We start from the raw sequence: 14,772 nt of genomic DNA on the forward strand, positions 1-14,772 counted from the left end.
GCATCGGCAGGCGGACTCTCAACCACTGCGCCACCAGGGAGGCCCCTACACAGAATTTTTAATAAAGCTCCAAGTGCCTTTCAGCGCTTGGACCAAATTCTAACAGGTTTATCAGTCCTTTTGAAGGATACTGAGATAACAATTATACTAGATTATTGTTGCAGTTTCCTAACAACTACCATTTGGACAGTGGTTCAACATTTATAAAGTATTTTCACATACTGCATATCATCTCATTTAATCATCACAATACTTTTCTTAGGTAGATACTGATCACTTTTTTCACCCCCAGAAAATAAAGCTGAGGCTCAATGAGTTAAAATAATATGACCAAGGCCACTCAGTAAATAGCAGGGCCAAAACTCAAACTCATACTTTTGACCCCCAATTCTGTTATCTTTCTCCTTGTCTGATGTTAAAAAAAAAAAAAAGCTTTTATGCACTCTATTGCATCTGATACTCATAATGTTTGATTTATTTCTTATGAAATTATTATTTATTATTTTAAGGTGAAAAAACAGAAGTTCAGAGAAGATAAGTAACTTGCCCAAAGTAAGTCAGCAGGTGGTATCAGAACATGTCTCCATGTCTAACGGTAACAAAGCCCATGTATATTGCCAATCAACTTTAAAGACTGAAATATGGAAGTATTAATACATCAATCTACCTTACTGTAATTTATGTTGGTCCATACTAAGGATGGCACAGAGTAATTTTTTATATTTCCTACTGCCTTCTGCTTTAGGTAACCACAAGCAATAAAATCCTGACTGGCAAGGTGGAATACTTGGGTCCTTTTACAGCAGATACAATAAAAGAGATCAATGTCTGAAAGGATGGTTAACATTTAAATATGAATACCATAACACTGGTTTGAAAAAAAGGGAAAAAATACCAAGACAATACTTGATCCAAACTAACAACAATCAGTATTTAATATCTCTAAATCTTTTCACTATATATGAATCATACATAAAAGACGATGGCATCTAACTTAGTTTACATACATGACATGCCACCTGTACAATTAGTACTTTGTAACAGAAAGGAGACAAAGGAAATCTTTTAAATTAAGCTTTGTAAATACAGATGTAAAATAATGTGAAATGGTGAAATTTTGGGTAAAAGCACAAGAGAATCAAAATCACAAAAGACCAAAAATACAAACTATAAAGCATACTAAAATATGTACCTCACTGTGCCTTGTTAACAAATATTCCTTTTAATCAGAATTTACCATTAGATTTTCAAAGGTTAATTTCTGAGAATACAATTTTTGTTTTCTTGTAATACATTGAAACTTGTTTATTATAGAGTAGAATTTGGTATAAGATGGGTTGTTTTGGATCTTGTCCAGGAGTTCAGTTACTGAAAGCACTTCATTATAAGATGGTTTCACCAATAAGGTGATCCACTGGCTCAGATCACATGGATATTATAACAAGGCCCCATTGTAGAGTACAGGAAGCCAGGCAGCTAATGGTCTATCAAATGAAACCTTAAGAAACAAAATGCTTTTTTTTGGGTAGACATGAAAATTGTTTCAGGCTAGAGAATCATAAGCCTAGGTCATCTATTTAAATTTCCATTTCCCAAAGTGATGTCTTTATGTTTAATCCCTGCACAGATACTTTAAAGTTTTAGTTTCCTTAGATATTCACTGATTGATGTAGTATTAAATTTATTTTTTATTATGAAAAAGTTCAGAAAAAAAAAGTTGTTTTAATACTGCCTTTCTATTTACAAAAAATTGACTGCATTTGTCTATAAAAATAGACAAGACTCTACCACAAATTCGTTACAGTTAAAGTAAAATCTTGTACAGCTTACTGATAAATCTGAGGCTAAAAAGATCATGAGCAAGAATAATTGTGTAGTAAGCAAATACCAAAATAATGCCATCAGAGATTAAATAACTGCAAGAACCAGTCTTTCAAGTGATTTTACAATAGGCGTTTTGATTTCATGAAGTTTTATAAGCAATTTCAAAGAATTAAATATTTTGAATGTGTTTTACTATAGGAACATAGCATAAGAAGGTCATATTGCAGAAAAATAATATGGAGAAGCATGTGAACTTAGAAACAATACAAAATTAAAAACCACGTAATAATTAAATGTATAGTAGTAGCACAAAGAGTTGTCATTAATTTCCAACACAATTATTAAAGGTTTTAAATGATTCATGTAAACTTTAAAAGTCAAGTCATGAAGCATCTACTCTTCACAATGTACCTTTCTTCCATGAACCAAGCCCTTTCTCCAGCTGGTAGTTTTCCTGATTCGTGGCCTGTATGTTCTATGTATTTTCAGCCCTTAAATAAATTCAGTATTAGATGATTATTTCATATGCATGGAATGGGTAAGGCAAATTACTTGATAAACAATTTCTATCTTATATATCTCAGCCTTAAAAAATAAACGAGACAAATACCCTTCCTACTATACGATTCTTTATTGTCAGTTTATCTCCTATCTGTCTGTCTACCTGTCTACCTGTCTATCTATCTATCTATCATCATTAGGGAAGTCTTCGTATAAAGCAAGAGTGTACTCCAGATACAATTGATTTACCAAGTAATAACTGAGGGCTTGCCATGTGCCAGATACTCTTTTAAATGCTTTTACATGTTTTAACTTAAACTTTCTAAAACACCTCTTTTTTTTTTTTTTTTTTTTTTTTTTTTTTTTTTTTTTTTTTTGTGGTACGTGGGCCTCTCACTGTTGTGGCCCCTCCCGTTGCGGAGCGCAGGCTCCGGACGCACAGGCTCAGCGGCCATGGTTCACGGGCCCAGCCGCTCCGCGGCATGTGGGATCTTCCCAGACCGGGGCACGAACCCGCGTCCCCTGCATCGGCAGGCGGATTCTCAACCACTGCGCCACCAGGGAAGCCCTAAAACACCTCTTTAAAAAGTATTTTATCACTAATGAAAATGTTTTACCTCACACTCTTTATAAAGGCTAGACTTGACTTCTTGCAATACCATCCTGGTCAAGGCTGTGATCTGAGACTATATACCTGATTCAACCATGATATCATTGTACAAAATTTTTGAAACACCTCTTGGAATTACTAAAAGCTTGTGCCACATCTCTATGTACATTCTCAGTAATGGAAATTTTTAGCCTTGGAGAGAATTAGATTTTGGAAAGAATAAATTATATCTAGGGAAAGGGATGGTATTTGAGATCAAGCTGGATAATAACACTAAGATATGACTCAAAAATAATGTGTTTGATTTTTCTCAGGCAGTTTACCAAATCTTCTAAGGGCAATTTTAAGGATTCAAAAATATTTTAATTGCAGCACTGGTAAAATAAATACTTGCTTCCCAAGTTATTATGTAAATATTCATACAATTATTCATGTTACCTTTTATACAAATGGTTTGCTTTAAGCATTTTGCAACCAAAGCAAATGAAAATTGATTCAGAATAAAATATCAACATATATTCCTTTAAATTATGGATTTTTAAAGCTGAAAGGGATTTGCATAATTTTATAGTACTAAACTACACACTTCACAGATGAAACTAATTCCCCAAAAGGCATAGTGATTGCCAACATGACTTAGCGAATTAGTGGCAGAGCCAAGAATAGAGCCCAAGTCTCTTGTCTTCCACCTGGTATTTTTTCTACTACCACACCACCCTTTATGTGTGGATTAAGAACTATTCCAAAGAGGACAAATGATTTCACCCTTTCAAAACAATTTAAAAATTACCTTCTAATCCAGTGCTTTTTACTGATCACCTAAGAAAAAGATCTAATACTAGGTGGGACTGAATATATCCCAATCTGCAGATAAATTCTTTAACTTGTAAATTATCAATTTAAATTTCTTTGAACTATGCTTAGAGTTGTAACATCCAATGCTATAGAAACAATTAAGCTGTATTCAATATAAATGTCATCAAAATGAAAGTAAACATATGCATATATAATAAATCATTGTTCCAAATGAATATAAAAGATACCTGACCGCTGAGAATTTTGACTTGAAAATAATAAACCGCATCAACAACTTGAACAGCTCATAAAATTTCAATTCAAATCACTCCAAGAAGGCTAAATGTCTATTGAGTAACAGATGTTTCTTGGAAAAGATTGGTGAATGTATTTTTGGAATGATGTCAGAGAAGAGCTACTTTTATAACCATTTTTGATCAGAAGTGTAGCTTCATTCACAAAAACAAAGAGTCAAAATTTACAGAAAAGCTTACTGAGCTATAAGGGAACATTTTTCACCTACAGTTACATGTTTAGCTTTACTTATTAAATTTATATTTGAAGTTTTCTATCTTAGTTGCATAACTGAAGCCCTTATGCTAGAACATGTCACTTTTTTCCACAATGGTGATGAAGCTAAATAATTAGAATTGAAAATTTGGAGTCCTTCATTTGGCATTTTATAATTTTACATAAATTTGTTTAAAACATGCTTGGTTTTGGCTTAACAAACAAAAAATGTAAAACAATTTCAATTAAAAATGCATGTAGTTTTCTTCCTTAATTCTTACTTATAAGTAGGCAGTTTAATACAGGAATATACTTTTCAAGAAAACTGATTTCTAAAAAAAAAAAACCTCAGACTGATCTGAGGTAAAATCTACAGTGAAACATGACTGAGGGGTGACTGGATTAGATTGCTATTAATTTTTACGCATCAGTATGAAAACAAATGGATGAAGAGGACTACAAAATACAAATATGTGAAATTTAAAGTGCCTTAGGAAACTACATATCTTCCAGATTGATTAATTTAATATTGCATTTAGCTAAGGAAGACTTGGAGGAAAATATTTTTTATGAATCAATTTATCAAAACTTGAGAATAGTAAAACTTATATTTCTGAACATAATATAGACTTTGGATTAAAGTGAACTATATATCTCAAATTAAAAAAAAAAGCTATGTCACTTATCCAATGTACAAATTATCATTTACAATAGAGTTTAATAAAAGCATGACGACATGGTTTTATACCTTGACAGTTAAGTATTATTACCTAACACCAGGGAACACATCTTTATTTTTGGAAGGAGACTGTTTAAAGTTCTTTATATCCGTTTCATGAGTTTTTTCCCAGTTCCAATTCATTTATATGAGTCGTTTTTACATTACTACCAATGTCATCAACTTTACTTTCTTTAATATGCATGAGTCTATTCAACTCTGTGCCTGTGCAATCCTCAGCTTTCATTTCTCTGACTGAATCCATTCCTTTCATAGTTTTAATTTCAAAAAGATCTTCAGCTAAAATGCAATTTGAATTATTAGCCAATCTGTTGTCTCTATCAGTTCCAACTAGTTCATTCTTTTCTTCATTTGTATCTATGGGATCATAAAGTTCGGGTGTAAAATAGATAGATTCATCCTCTGCTTCTGTTTCAAAAGCTGTATTTGAAGTAGAAAGTTCAGCTTCTTCACTTACTAGAGACAACTGAATGTCTGGATCTTCTGGATTCAGGAGAGTAGCATTAATCTTTATTGATGGAACAATGGTTTCTGACTGAGGGCATGGTCCAAGTGATGTGTTTACTGTCAGAGAGGAGGACTCATATTTATCAGTGAGTGGCAAAACTGCTTCACGTCCCTTTTCTGTTTTGAAAGTGGAAGAATTAGAGGCACAGTCCTCTGATGACCTAAACTTAGGTGTTCCAGTCAGAATTTTACCAGTAAGACACTGTTCTAGAAAATTACTGCCAGACCAGCTAACTCTGTTTGTTTGTTTGTTGAAGGTTGGGCTTGTGGATCTGGAAATCACAATTTTTTCTGCTCCTACTGCCTGGGCAGACTCTTCCAATAATAATGGATCATCTACAAATACAAAGATATGAGTGTTAACTTTCTGCTACTAATGTAATATTTGTTATATTAAAACAATTTTTATTAGAAATACTGAAATAACTATATAGGATACATAATTGAGAGCCTATAACAAGTAGTAGCAGGACTTCCATCTTAGAATGGAAGCATTCTAAGCAATCCATCTTAAAGCACAACATGTTAACTCTGAAAGGAATCTTAGGTCTCCAGTGGTTCCCAGCCCAAGTTATAATGCTGTCTGGTAAACTATCAAATTCCACACCAGGGACCTCAGAAGTGAACAAGAAAAGAAAGGGTAAAAAGGAAGAGGAAGAGGGATGAGTAAAGGAGGGAACAGGCTGTAAAAATTCCTTAAAAATCCACTAACCAGTGATTGAGAACAACTGACCTAGACTAATTCCCTTAAGGAAACTGACAACCACAAAGACTAAGTTATTTGCTTAAAGTTATAGAATTGGTTGGTAATCAGACCTGGACTAGAACCTAGCTTTCCTGATTATCAGTATAATGGCCTAGAATTCACTATGACATTTAGTTAGGATAGAAGCATATACTATAAAATAAATATTTAAAAAGTGATATATTAAACTACTATTATATATTAATTAAAACAATTAAAATGATATCCAATGATACAAAACAGTTTGGCAAACTTTTTCTACAATAGGCCAGACAGTAAATATTTTAGGCTTTGTGGATCACATTGTACCTGTTGCAACTACTCAATTATGCTGTTCTGGTGCAACACATACAACTACTCAACTCTACTGTTGTGTACAATATATAAATGATTGGGTGTGACTGTATTCCATTAAACTTTATTTACAAAAACAGCAGGCCGAATTTGGTCCACAGGCCATAGTTTGCTAATCCCTGATGTATTATATTCTAATATATTTTAAACTATATTTTAATTTTCTAAATTATAATCCAATATATTCTGATATTTTAAAATATTATTTTTTTATCATTTAGAATAAATGACTCTCATTTCTCTAAAATAAGAAATTCATGTAAGACAATTATCTATAAATTAGGTCAATTTTTAATATCACCTTTAGAAAAACATTACCATTTGCATAGTGCTTTACAATGTTGCGATATTTATCATCTTATTAGATCTTTACAACCCAACCTGGAGGGATAGGTAGGCAGATATCCTTTCTATTAAGACTCAAAAAGTTAAGTGACTTGCTCGGGAGTGGGGGTCGCAAAGTTAGTTAGTGGCAAAGCTTCTAAATGGAAAACCAGAAAATATGTGTAGATCTCCTCAAAAATTTGTTCCCATTCTGATACATCATATTATTTTATGATAACACCTTATATTACAATAACCAACATATTTAAGGACATTAATCTGTAGCATAACAAATATCACTTCACTAAACACAATGAAAGACTTCTCTACCAAATGTAAATGGTAAGAACTTTTCATACTTTTCTCCTTTCTGGAGATGATGCCTCTTGGTAAAGATGGACTTTTATCTATCATTTTAGGACACTGTAGCTCTTAGACACATTTTTACTTTACCTTCCCTAGGATATCCTGGTGAGAGATGGCTTGCTGCTTCTAATAAATAAGTTGAGGTATTATCCTTCAAACAAGCCACTGCAAGCATAGACTCATTGTCCTGTATAGATTTTCTGTCTTCTTTGTATACATCAATGACCTTTAGGTGCTTTTTGGAAAATTCAGCCAAGGACTCCAGTGCACTCTCAAAGGTTGAATGGTGCTGAATCAGCTGCCGAACCCACTTAGAAAGTCCTAAGGCAAAAAGTAAACCCAGCAAAGAAACTTTGGTTATTCAGTGAAGATATTATGTATTAAGAAAAAAAATTAGATAACTTCTCTGGTGAGGTAATCTACTTTGAATTTAGAGGATACAGGGTTGTTCTCAACATTTTTCCTGCCTTTTTACCTTCATATGTACAATATGCTCTTGTATCAGCAGCATTTCTCTTTACATGCAGTGATTGCCAACTGAATGGAGGGAAGAGGCAGTGGGAGTAGAATGGAGATGGGAAAATGTATTATTTGTCAATTTAGAATAACTGGGGAATAAGGCAAATTTAATTTTATCATAATTCCCCACAAAAAATTACCTACCTTTTAATTGCAGAGAAAATACAAGTTCTAAACAACACAATCTTTTATTCCAACTTTTAAATTTGACTCCTTTAGCAAAAATAAATTCAAGATTACAGTCTCATAGGTTTTTTTGTTTGTTTGTTTCCCTTCTCCTTCCAATTCCAAATATATCAAACTATTCTGGGAGTAAAAGGAATAACACTGTTTTATGGGCAAATCATGTCCTATCTGAATATTTATTATACAATTACTTTTTAATATATAAATAATCAAGTTGTAAGGGACAAGATTTGACCCTGTGACATGTGAAAACTGCATAAAAATAAACCATATTAACAGTATAAGGTGTTTCGGAGTATGACTCACTTCAGAATGAAATTCAGATATTTGGACTTTAGAAAATAAATATTCTCTGCTGATGTTACTAAAACTATCATCTTTTGGAGTAATTTAAAAAGTCACTATGGTATTTTAAGTTGAGAGGAAGGTAAGACAGGGCTTCAAGCAACTTGAACTATTATACTTTCATTTCAAATACATTCCTTTAGTTTTTTTGTTTAATGGAGTTTTCTATCAATTATTCTTATGCGAGTTGAATTTAAACAAAAATTAGTCATCAAATGGATTTTGTATGTTGTTGTGCTGTATTGCCTAGATAAGATTTCAAAGTTTATGAGTCTCAGAAAAAATAAAAACCTTACAGAAAATAATGAAAAATACTTAATTCAAAAAAATCTCTCAACAAATCTGAACTACAGGGTAAAAATTTCAGTTCTAGATTTTAAAATAAGAAAAAAAAAAACTTAAACAGCATTTCTTTAAAGTTCTTTATTTTTCTTTGCTTGGGGAAAATAATTATACCAAATAAGAATATGAAAATTTCCCAAATTGAAAAATTTTAGCGTTATATAGTTGCTTTCACTTTGAACTTTTTGTGATCAAAGAAAGCCTTTTCAGTGTAAAATGTCAGTTTGCTTTTGAAAACTTGAAAGAATCTGAGCTCCACCTGCTGACTAAACTTAAGCACTTAACATTTGTTTTTGGTTATATCTTGGCCTTGGCTTGCTTTACAGAGAAAGAGAAGAAAAGACTAATAAAGCAGCATTTCCTGCTTCGATCCAGGTGGATATGTTTTAATATTGAACCAAATAAAATAATTAGGCTCTGAAATATAAAAAGTAGAGTCCATACCCATAGACAGCTAATCTGAAACAAATTAAAAAAGTAGCATCTTTTCATTATAGTATGGTATGAACTTTTTAGCTCTAAAGATAACAATAAAAATGCAAGTACTTCCAACAGTTCTTTAATAACAGATGGATTCCTGGTATTAATTCGGATGAAAACTATAGGCACACAGTATTTGTTCATCTGAGTGGGGAAAAATGACCATGTACTTGATCTTGCAGCACGCAGTGGTGCTTTTTTTTCTTTTTAGAAAATACTAGCTCTGACTAATATAAACTCTATAACAACTGAAGCATTTCTAAACAAACAAACACACACACACACATACAACAATAAAACTCAAATAATTCAGAATGAAAGAATAAAAAGAATCCTAAGTACCAAAGGACTGCTTGTGTGCTTAAATGTAAAAACTTAATATTTCTTGGAAAACTCATTTCTGTGGAACAGTTTTCTCCCTGACAATGGTAAATAAATTATTGCTACGTTACTGAATCAAATCCCACATTCTGGTGAAATTGAAGGATCTTGATTGATTAATACTACGTCAGTAACCAGATTCTCCTCTATAAATATTTTTTGTAAACACAGAAGCATTAAAAGGCTAGATTTCCAGTCAATGTGAATTTTTCCATGTTTGATCTAGTAATTCAAATTCTCTATCCAATTCTTTGCTTTAAAAATAGAAGTCATTAAATACCAAAGATTGTTACTAATTCTTACTCTAAGCCCAGCTGAGAATCTTACCAGATATGTATCGACTTGGGTTACTCCTGAAGCGATCATCCACTAGAATAAGAGCTCCCCAATCATTTTTGTGTCGAATACACCTATAAAAAATAGGGAGAAAATGAAATAAATATAACAGTGAAAATAAAGCCACATTTCTAGTGGGACAGACAGAAGGTTGAGAAAAATCAATGATGTGTCAGGTATCAAAATCAATGACATGTCCTTTAATCAAAGTCATTATGAGTAAAGTTTTTAGAAACTACTCAGTACAATGTACCAAAGTAGGTGTATTAAAAAATTTTTTGCACCAATTGATATAATCATATAGTTGTTCTTTTTAGATTGTTAATATCAATCAATGTGATACACCATATTAACAAATTGAAGGAGAAAAACCATATGATCATCTCAATAGATGCAGAGAAAGCTTTCGACAAAATTCAACACCCATTTATGATAAAAACCCTGCAGAAAGTAGGCATAGAGGGAACTTTCCTCAACATAATAAAGGCCATATATGACAAACCCACAGCCAGCATCGTCCTCAATGGTGAAAAACTGAAACCATTCCCACTAAGATCAGGAACAAGACAAGGTTGCCCACTCTCACCACTCTTATTCAACATAGTTTTGGAAGTTTTAGCCACAGCAATCAGAGAAGAAAAGGAAATAAAAGGAATCCAAATCGGAAAAGAAGAAGTAAAGCTGTCACTGTTTTCAGATGACATGATACTATACATAGAGAATCCTAAAGATGCTACCAGAAAACTACTAGAGCTAATCAATGAATTTGGTAAAGTTGCAGGATACAAAATTAATGCACAGAAATCTCTGGCATTCCTATATACTAATGATGAAAAATCTGAAAGTGAAATCAAGGAAACACTCCCATTTACCATTGCAACAAAAAGAATAAAATACCTAGGAATAAACCTACCTAAGGAGACAAAAGACCTGTATGCAGAAAATTATAAGACACTGATGAAAGAAATTAAAGGTGATACAAATAGATGGAGAGATGTACCATGTTCTTGGATTGGAAGAATCAACATTGTGAAAATGACTCTACTACCCAAAGCAATCTACAGATTCAATGCAATCCCTATCAAACTACCACTGGCATTTTTCACAGAACTAGAACAAAAAATTTCACAATTTGTATGGAAACACAAAAGACCCCGAATAGCCAAAGCAATCTTGAGAACGAAAAATGGAGTTGGAGGAATCAGGCTCCCTGACTTCAGACTATACTACAAAGCTACAGTAATCAAGACAGTATGGTACTGGCACAAAAACAGAAAGATAGATCAATGGAACAGGATAGAAAGCCAAGAGATAAACCCACGGACATATGATCACCTTATCTTTGATAAAGGAGGCAGGAATGTACAGTGGAGAAAGGACAGTCTCTTCAATAAGTGGTGCTGGGAAAACTGGACAGGGACATGTAAAAGTATGAGATTAGATCACTCCCTAACACCATACACAAAAATAAGCTCAAAATGGATTAAAGACCTAAATGTAAGGCCAGACACTATCAAACTCTTAGAGGAAAACATAGGCAGAACACTCTATGACATAAATCACAGCAAGATCCTTTTTGACCCACCTCCTAGAGAAATGGAAATAAAGACAAAAATAAACACATGGGACCTAATGAAACTTAAAAGCTTTTGCACAGCAAAGGAAACCATAAACAAGACCAAAAGACAACCCTCAGAATGGGAGAAAATATTTGCAAATGAAGCAACTGACATAGGATTAATCTCCAAAATTTATAAGCAGCTCATGCAGCTCAATAGCAAAAAAACAAACAACCCAATCCAAAAATGGCAGAAGACCTAAATAGACATTTCTCCACAGAAGATATACAGACTGCCAACAAACACATGAAAGGATGCTCAACATCTTTACTCATTAGAGAAATGCAAATCAAAACTACAATGAGATATCATCTCACACCAGTCAGAATGGTCATCATCAAAAAATCTAGAAACAATAAATGCTGGAGAGGGTGTGGAAAAAAGGGAACACTCTTGCACTGTTGGTGGGAATGTGAATTGGTACAGCCACTATGGAGAACGGTATGGAGGTTCCTTAAAAAACTACAAATAGAACTACCATATGACCCAGCAATCCCACTACTGGGCATATACCCTGAGAAAACCATAATTCAAAAAGAGACATGTACCAAAATGTTCATAGCAGCCCTATATACAATAGCCCGGAGATGGAAACAACCTAAGTGTCCATCATCGGATGAATGGGTAAAGAAGATGTGGCACATATATACAATGGAATATTACTCAGCCATAAAAAGAAACGAAATTGAGCTATTTGTAATGAGGTGGATGGACCTAGAGCCTGTCATACAGAGTGAAGTAAGTCAGAAAGAGAAAGACAAATACTGTATGCTGACACATATATATGGAATTTAAGAAAAAAAAATGTCATGAAGAACATAGGGGTAAGACAGGAATAAAGACACAGACCTACTAGAGAATGGACTTGAGGATATGGGGAGGGGGAAGGGTAAGCTGTGACAAAGTGAAAGAGAGGCATGGACATATATACACTACCAAACGTAAGGTAGATAGCTAGTGGGAAGCAGCCGCATAGCACAGGGAGATCAGCTCAGTGCTTTGTGACCGCCTGGAGGGGTGGGATAGGGAGGGTGGGAGGGAGACGCAAAAGGGAAGGGATATGGGAACATATGTATATGTATAACTGATTAAATTTGTTATAAAGCAAAAATTAAAAAAATGAATAAGATGAATTAAAATTTATTCATGCATAAAAAAAAAAACTCTCCTACTTTTGCCAACTACTGATAACATACCCAAAAATGTTACATGCGTTCTATTTTGGAAGACAAGAAAATTATAGAAAATATTTCCCCAAACCTTCTTTACACACACAATACTTTTTACCTTAAGTATATTAGCTGTAGATTTTATGTACATAACTTTTATTCTGGTTTAACAAGTTTTTATTATAAATGAATAAGTTTGTAAAAAATTTTTTGCACCAATTGATATAATCATATAGTTGTTCTTTTTAGACTGTTAATATGGTGGATTATACTGGCAAAATTTCAAATACTGAGCTTGCCTTTCTTTCATCCTTAGAATAACCACCATGGTCATGTGCATTATTCTTTTTATAGATTGTTGGGTTCAATTTGCTAAGTTTTAAAATTTTTAACATTATTAAAATTTTTTAAATTTAGTGGTTTTTCAGTTTGCAGGGCAGAAAATTGAGACACAGATGTAGAGAATAAACATATGGACACCAAGAGGGGAAAGCGGCAGGGGGTGGTGGTGGTGGTGTGATGAATTGGGCGATTGGGATTGACATGTATACACTGATGTGTATAAAACTGATGACTAATAAGGACCTGCTGTATAAAAATTTTTTTTTTAAATTCAGTGGTTACATTTACAAGGTTCTGCAACCTATACCACTGTCTATTACAGAACATTTTTACCTCACCAAAAAGAAACCCCGTGCCCATTAGTTGCTCCCAATTACCCAGATTATTCCCCCTAACCCCTTGCAACCACAATCTATTTTCTGTCTGTATAGATACACCTATTTTGGACACTTCATATAACTAGAATCATATATGTCATTTTGTGTCTGGCTTCTTTCACTTAGCATGATGTTTTCAAGGTTACTTGTATCGTGCATCAGTACTTTGTTCCTTCTTCTGGCTGAATAATATTCCATTATATGGATATATCATAATTTGTTTATCCATTCATAAGTTAATGGGCATTTGGGTTGTTTCCACCTTTTGACTATTATGAATAATGCTACTATAAACAAGTTTTTATATAGATACATTAAAAAAATTCTCTTGGGTATATACTTAGGAATAGAATTGCTAGGTTGTACGGTAACTCTATGTTTAACTTTTAGAGGAACTGCTACATTTTTTTTTTCCAAAGCAGTCATGTAACTTTACATTTCCATTAGCCATGTATGAGATTTCCAATTTCTCCATAGCTTCACCAACACTTGTTATTGTCCATCTTTTTCAATAGATGTACCAGGAGGTATGAAGTGGTATTTCACTCTGGTTTTGATTTGCATTTCCCTAATGACTAATGATGTTCTGCATCTTTTCATGTGCACAATGGCCACGTGTGTATCCTTTTTTGGAGAAATATCTATTTAAATTATTGGCCCAAATTAAAATTGCATTATTTATATTTTTATTGTTGAACTGTAAGAGTTCTTTATATATTCTGGATATAAGACCCTTATCAGATACATGATTTGCAAATACTTTAGAAACCATTGCCTAATCCAAGGTCAAGAAAATTTGTACCTTGCTAGGTTTTGATCCATTTTGAGTTAACTTTTGTATATGGTGTGAGGTAGGGGTCTAACTTCATTCCTTTCCAGGTGGATATCCAATTATCCAAGAATTATCTGTGAAAAAGACTATTCTTTCCTCATTAAATTGTCTTGACACTTTTGTCAAAAATCCATTCACTGTAAATGCATGGGTTCGCTTCTGGACCCTCAATTTTACACCTTGTTCTACATGTCTGTATTACATCAATACAATACAGTCTTGATTACTGTAGTTTCACAGTAAGTTTAAAATTGAGAACTGTCAGTTCTCCAGTTTTGTTCTTCTTTTTCAATTTTTTTGTGGCTATTCTGGGTCTCTTTCAATTTCCATATGAATTTTAGGATCAGCTTCTCAATTTCTGCACCCAATCCAGTTGGAATTCTGGTTGGGATTATATTAAATCTGTAGATCAATTTGGGGGAGAATGTTATCTTAATAATAATGTTTTCCAATCCATCATCATGGAATTCTCCTACTTATTTAGAAATTTCTTTCAACAATATTTTGAAGCTTTCAGGGTACTTTCATTAAAGTTATTTCTAAGTATCTTGCTCTTTTTGATGCTACTG

At 33.2% G+C, this 14,772-nt stretch overlaps 1 protein-coding gene across 5 annotated transcripts in view; it reads right to left on the minus strand.

The window, feature by feature from the left end:
- Positions 1 to 2,021: 2,021 nt before the first annotated feature.
- Positions 2,022 to 14,772, minus strand: part of BRIP1 (BRCA1 interacting DNA helicase 1) — a 181,539-nt gene continuing 168,788 nt past the window's right edge. For 3 of the 5 annotated variants that reach the window (XM_082603176.1, XM_082603175.1, XM_082603174.1), the window contains 3 exons: positions 9,856 to 9,938; positions 7,363 to 7,596; positions 4,898 to 5,822 (listed from right to left, as the gene is read on the minus strand). In XM_082603176.1, coding sequence (XP_082459302.1) covers positions 5,074 to 5,822; positions 7,363 to 7,596; positions 9,856 to 9,938 — 1,066 coding nt within the window. In that variant the 3' untranslated portion in view covers positions 4,898 to 5,073. Of the gene's footprint in view, positions 2,316 to 4,897; positions 5,823 to 7,362; positions 7,597 to 9,855; positions 9,939 to 14,772 lie in introns of those variants that run through there. The other 2 variants (XR_014291856.1, XM_082603177.1) reach the window with 2 other exon arrangements.

This window comes from Mesoplodon mirus, assembly GCF_964341445.2.
Source record: "Mesoplodon mirus genome assembly, chromosome: 18".
In the NCBI taxonomy this organism is placed as follows: Eukaryota; Metazoa; Chordata; class Mammalia; order Artiodactyla; family Ziphiidae; genus Mesoplodon; species Mesoplodon mirus.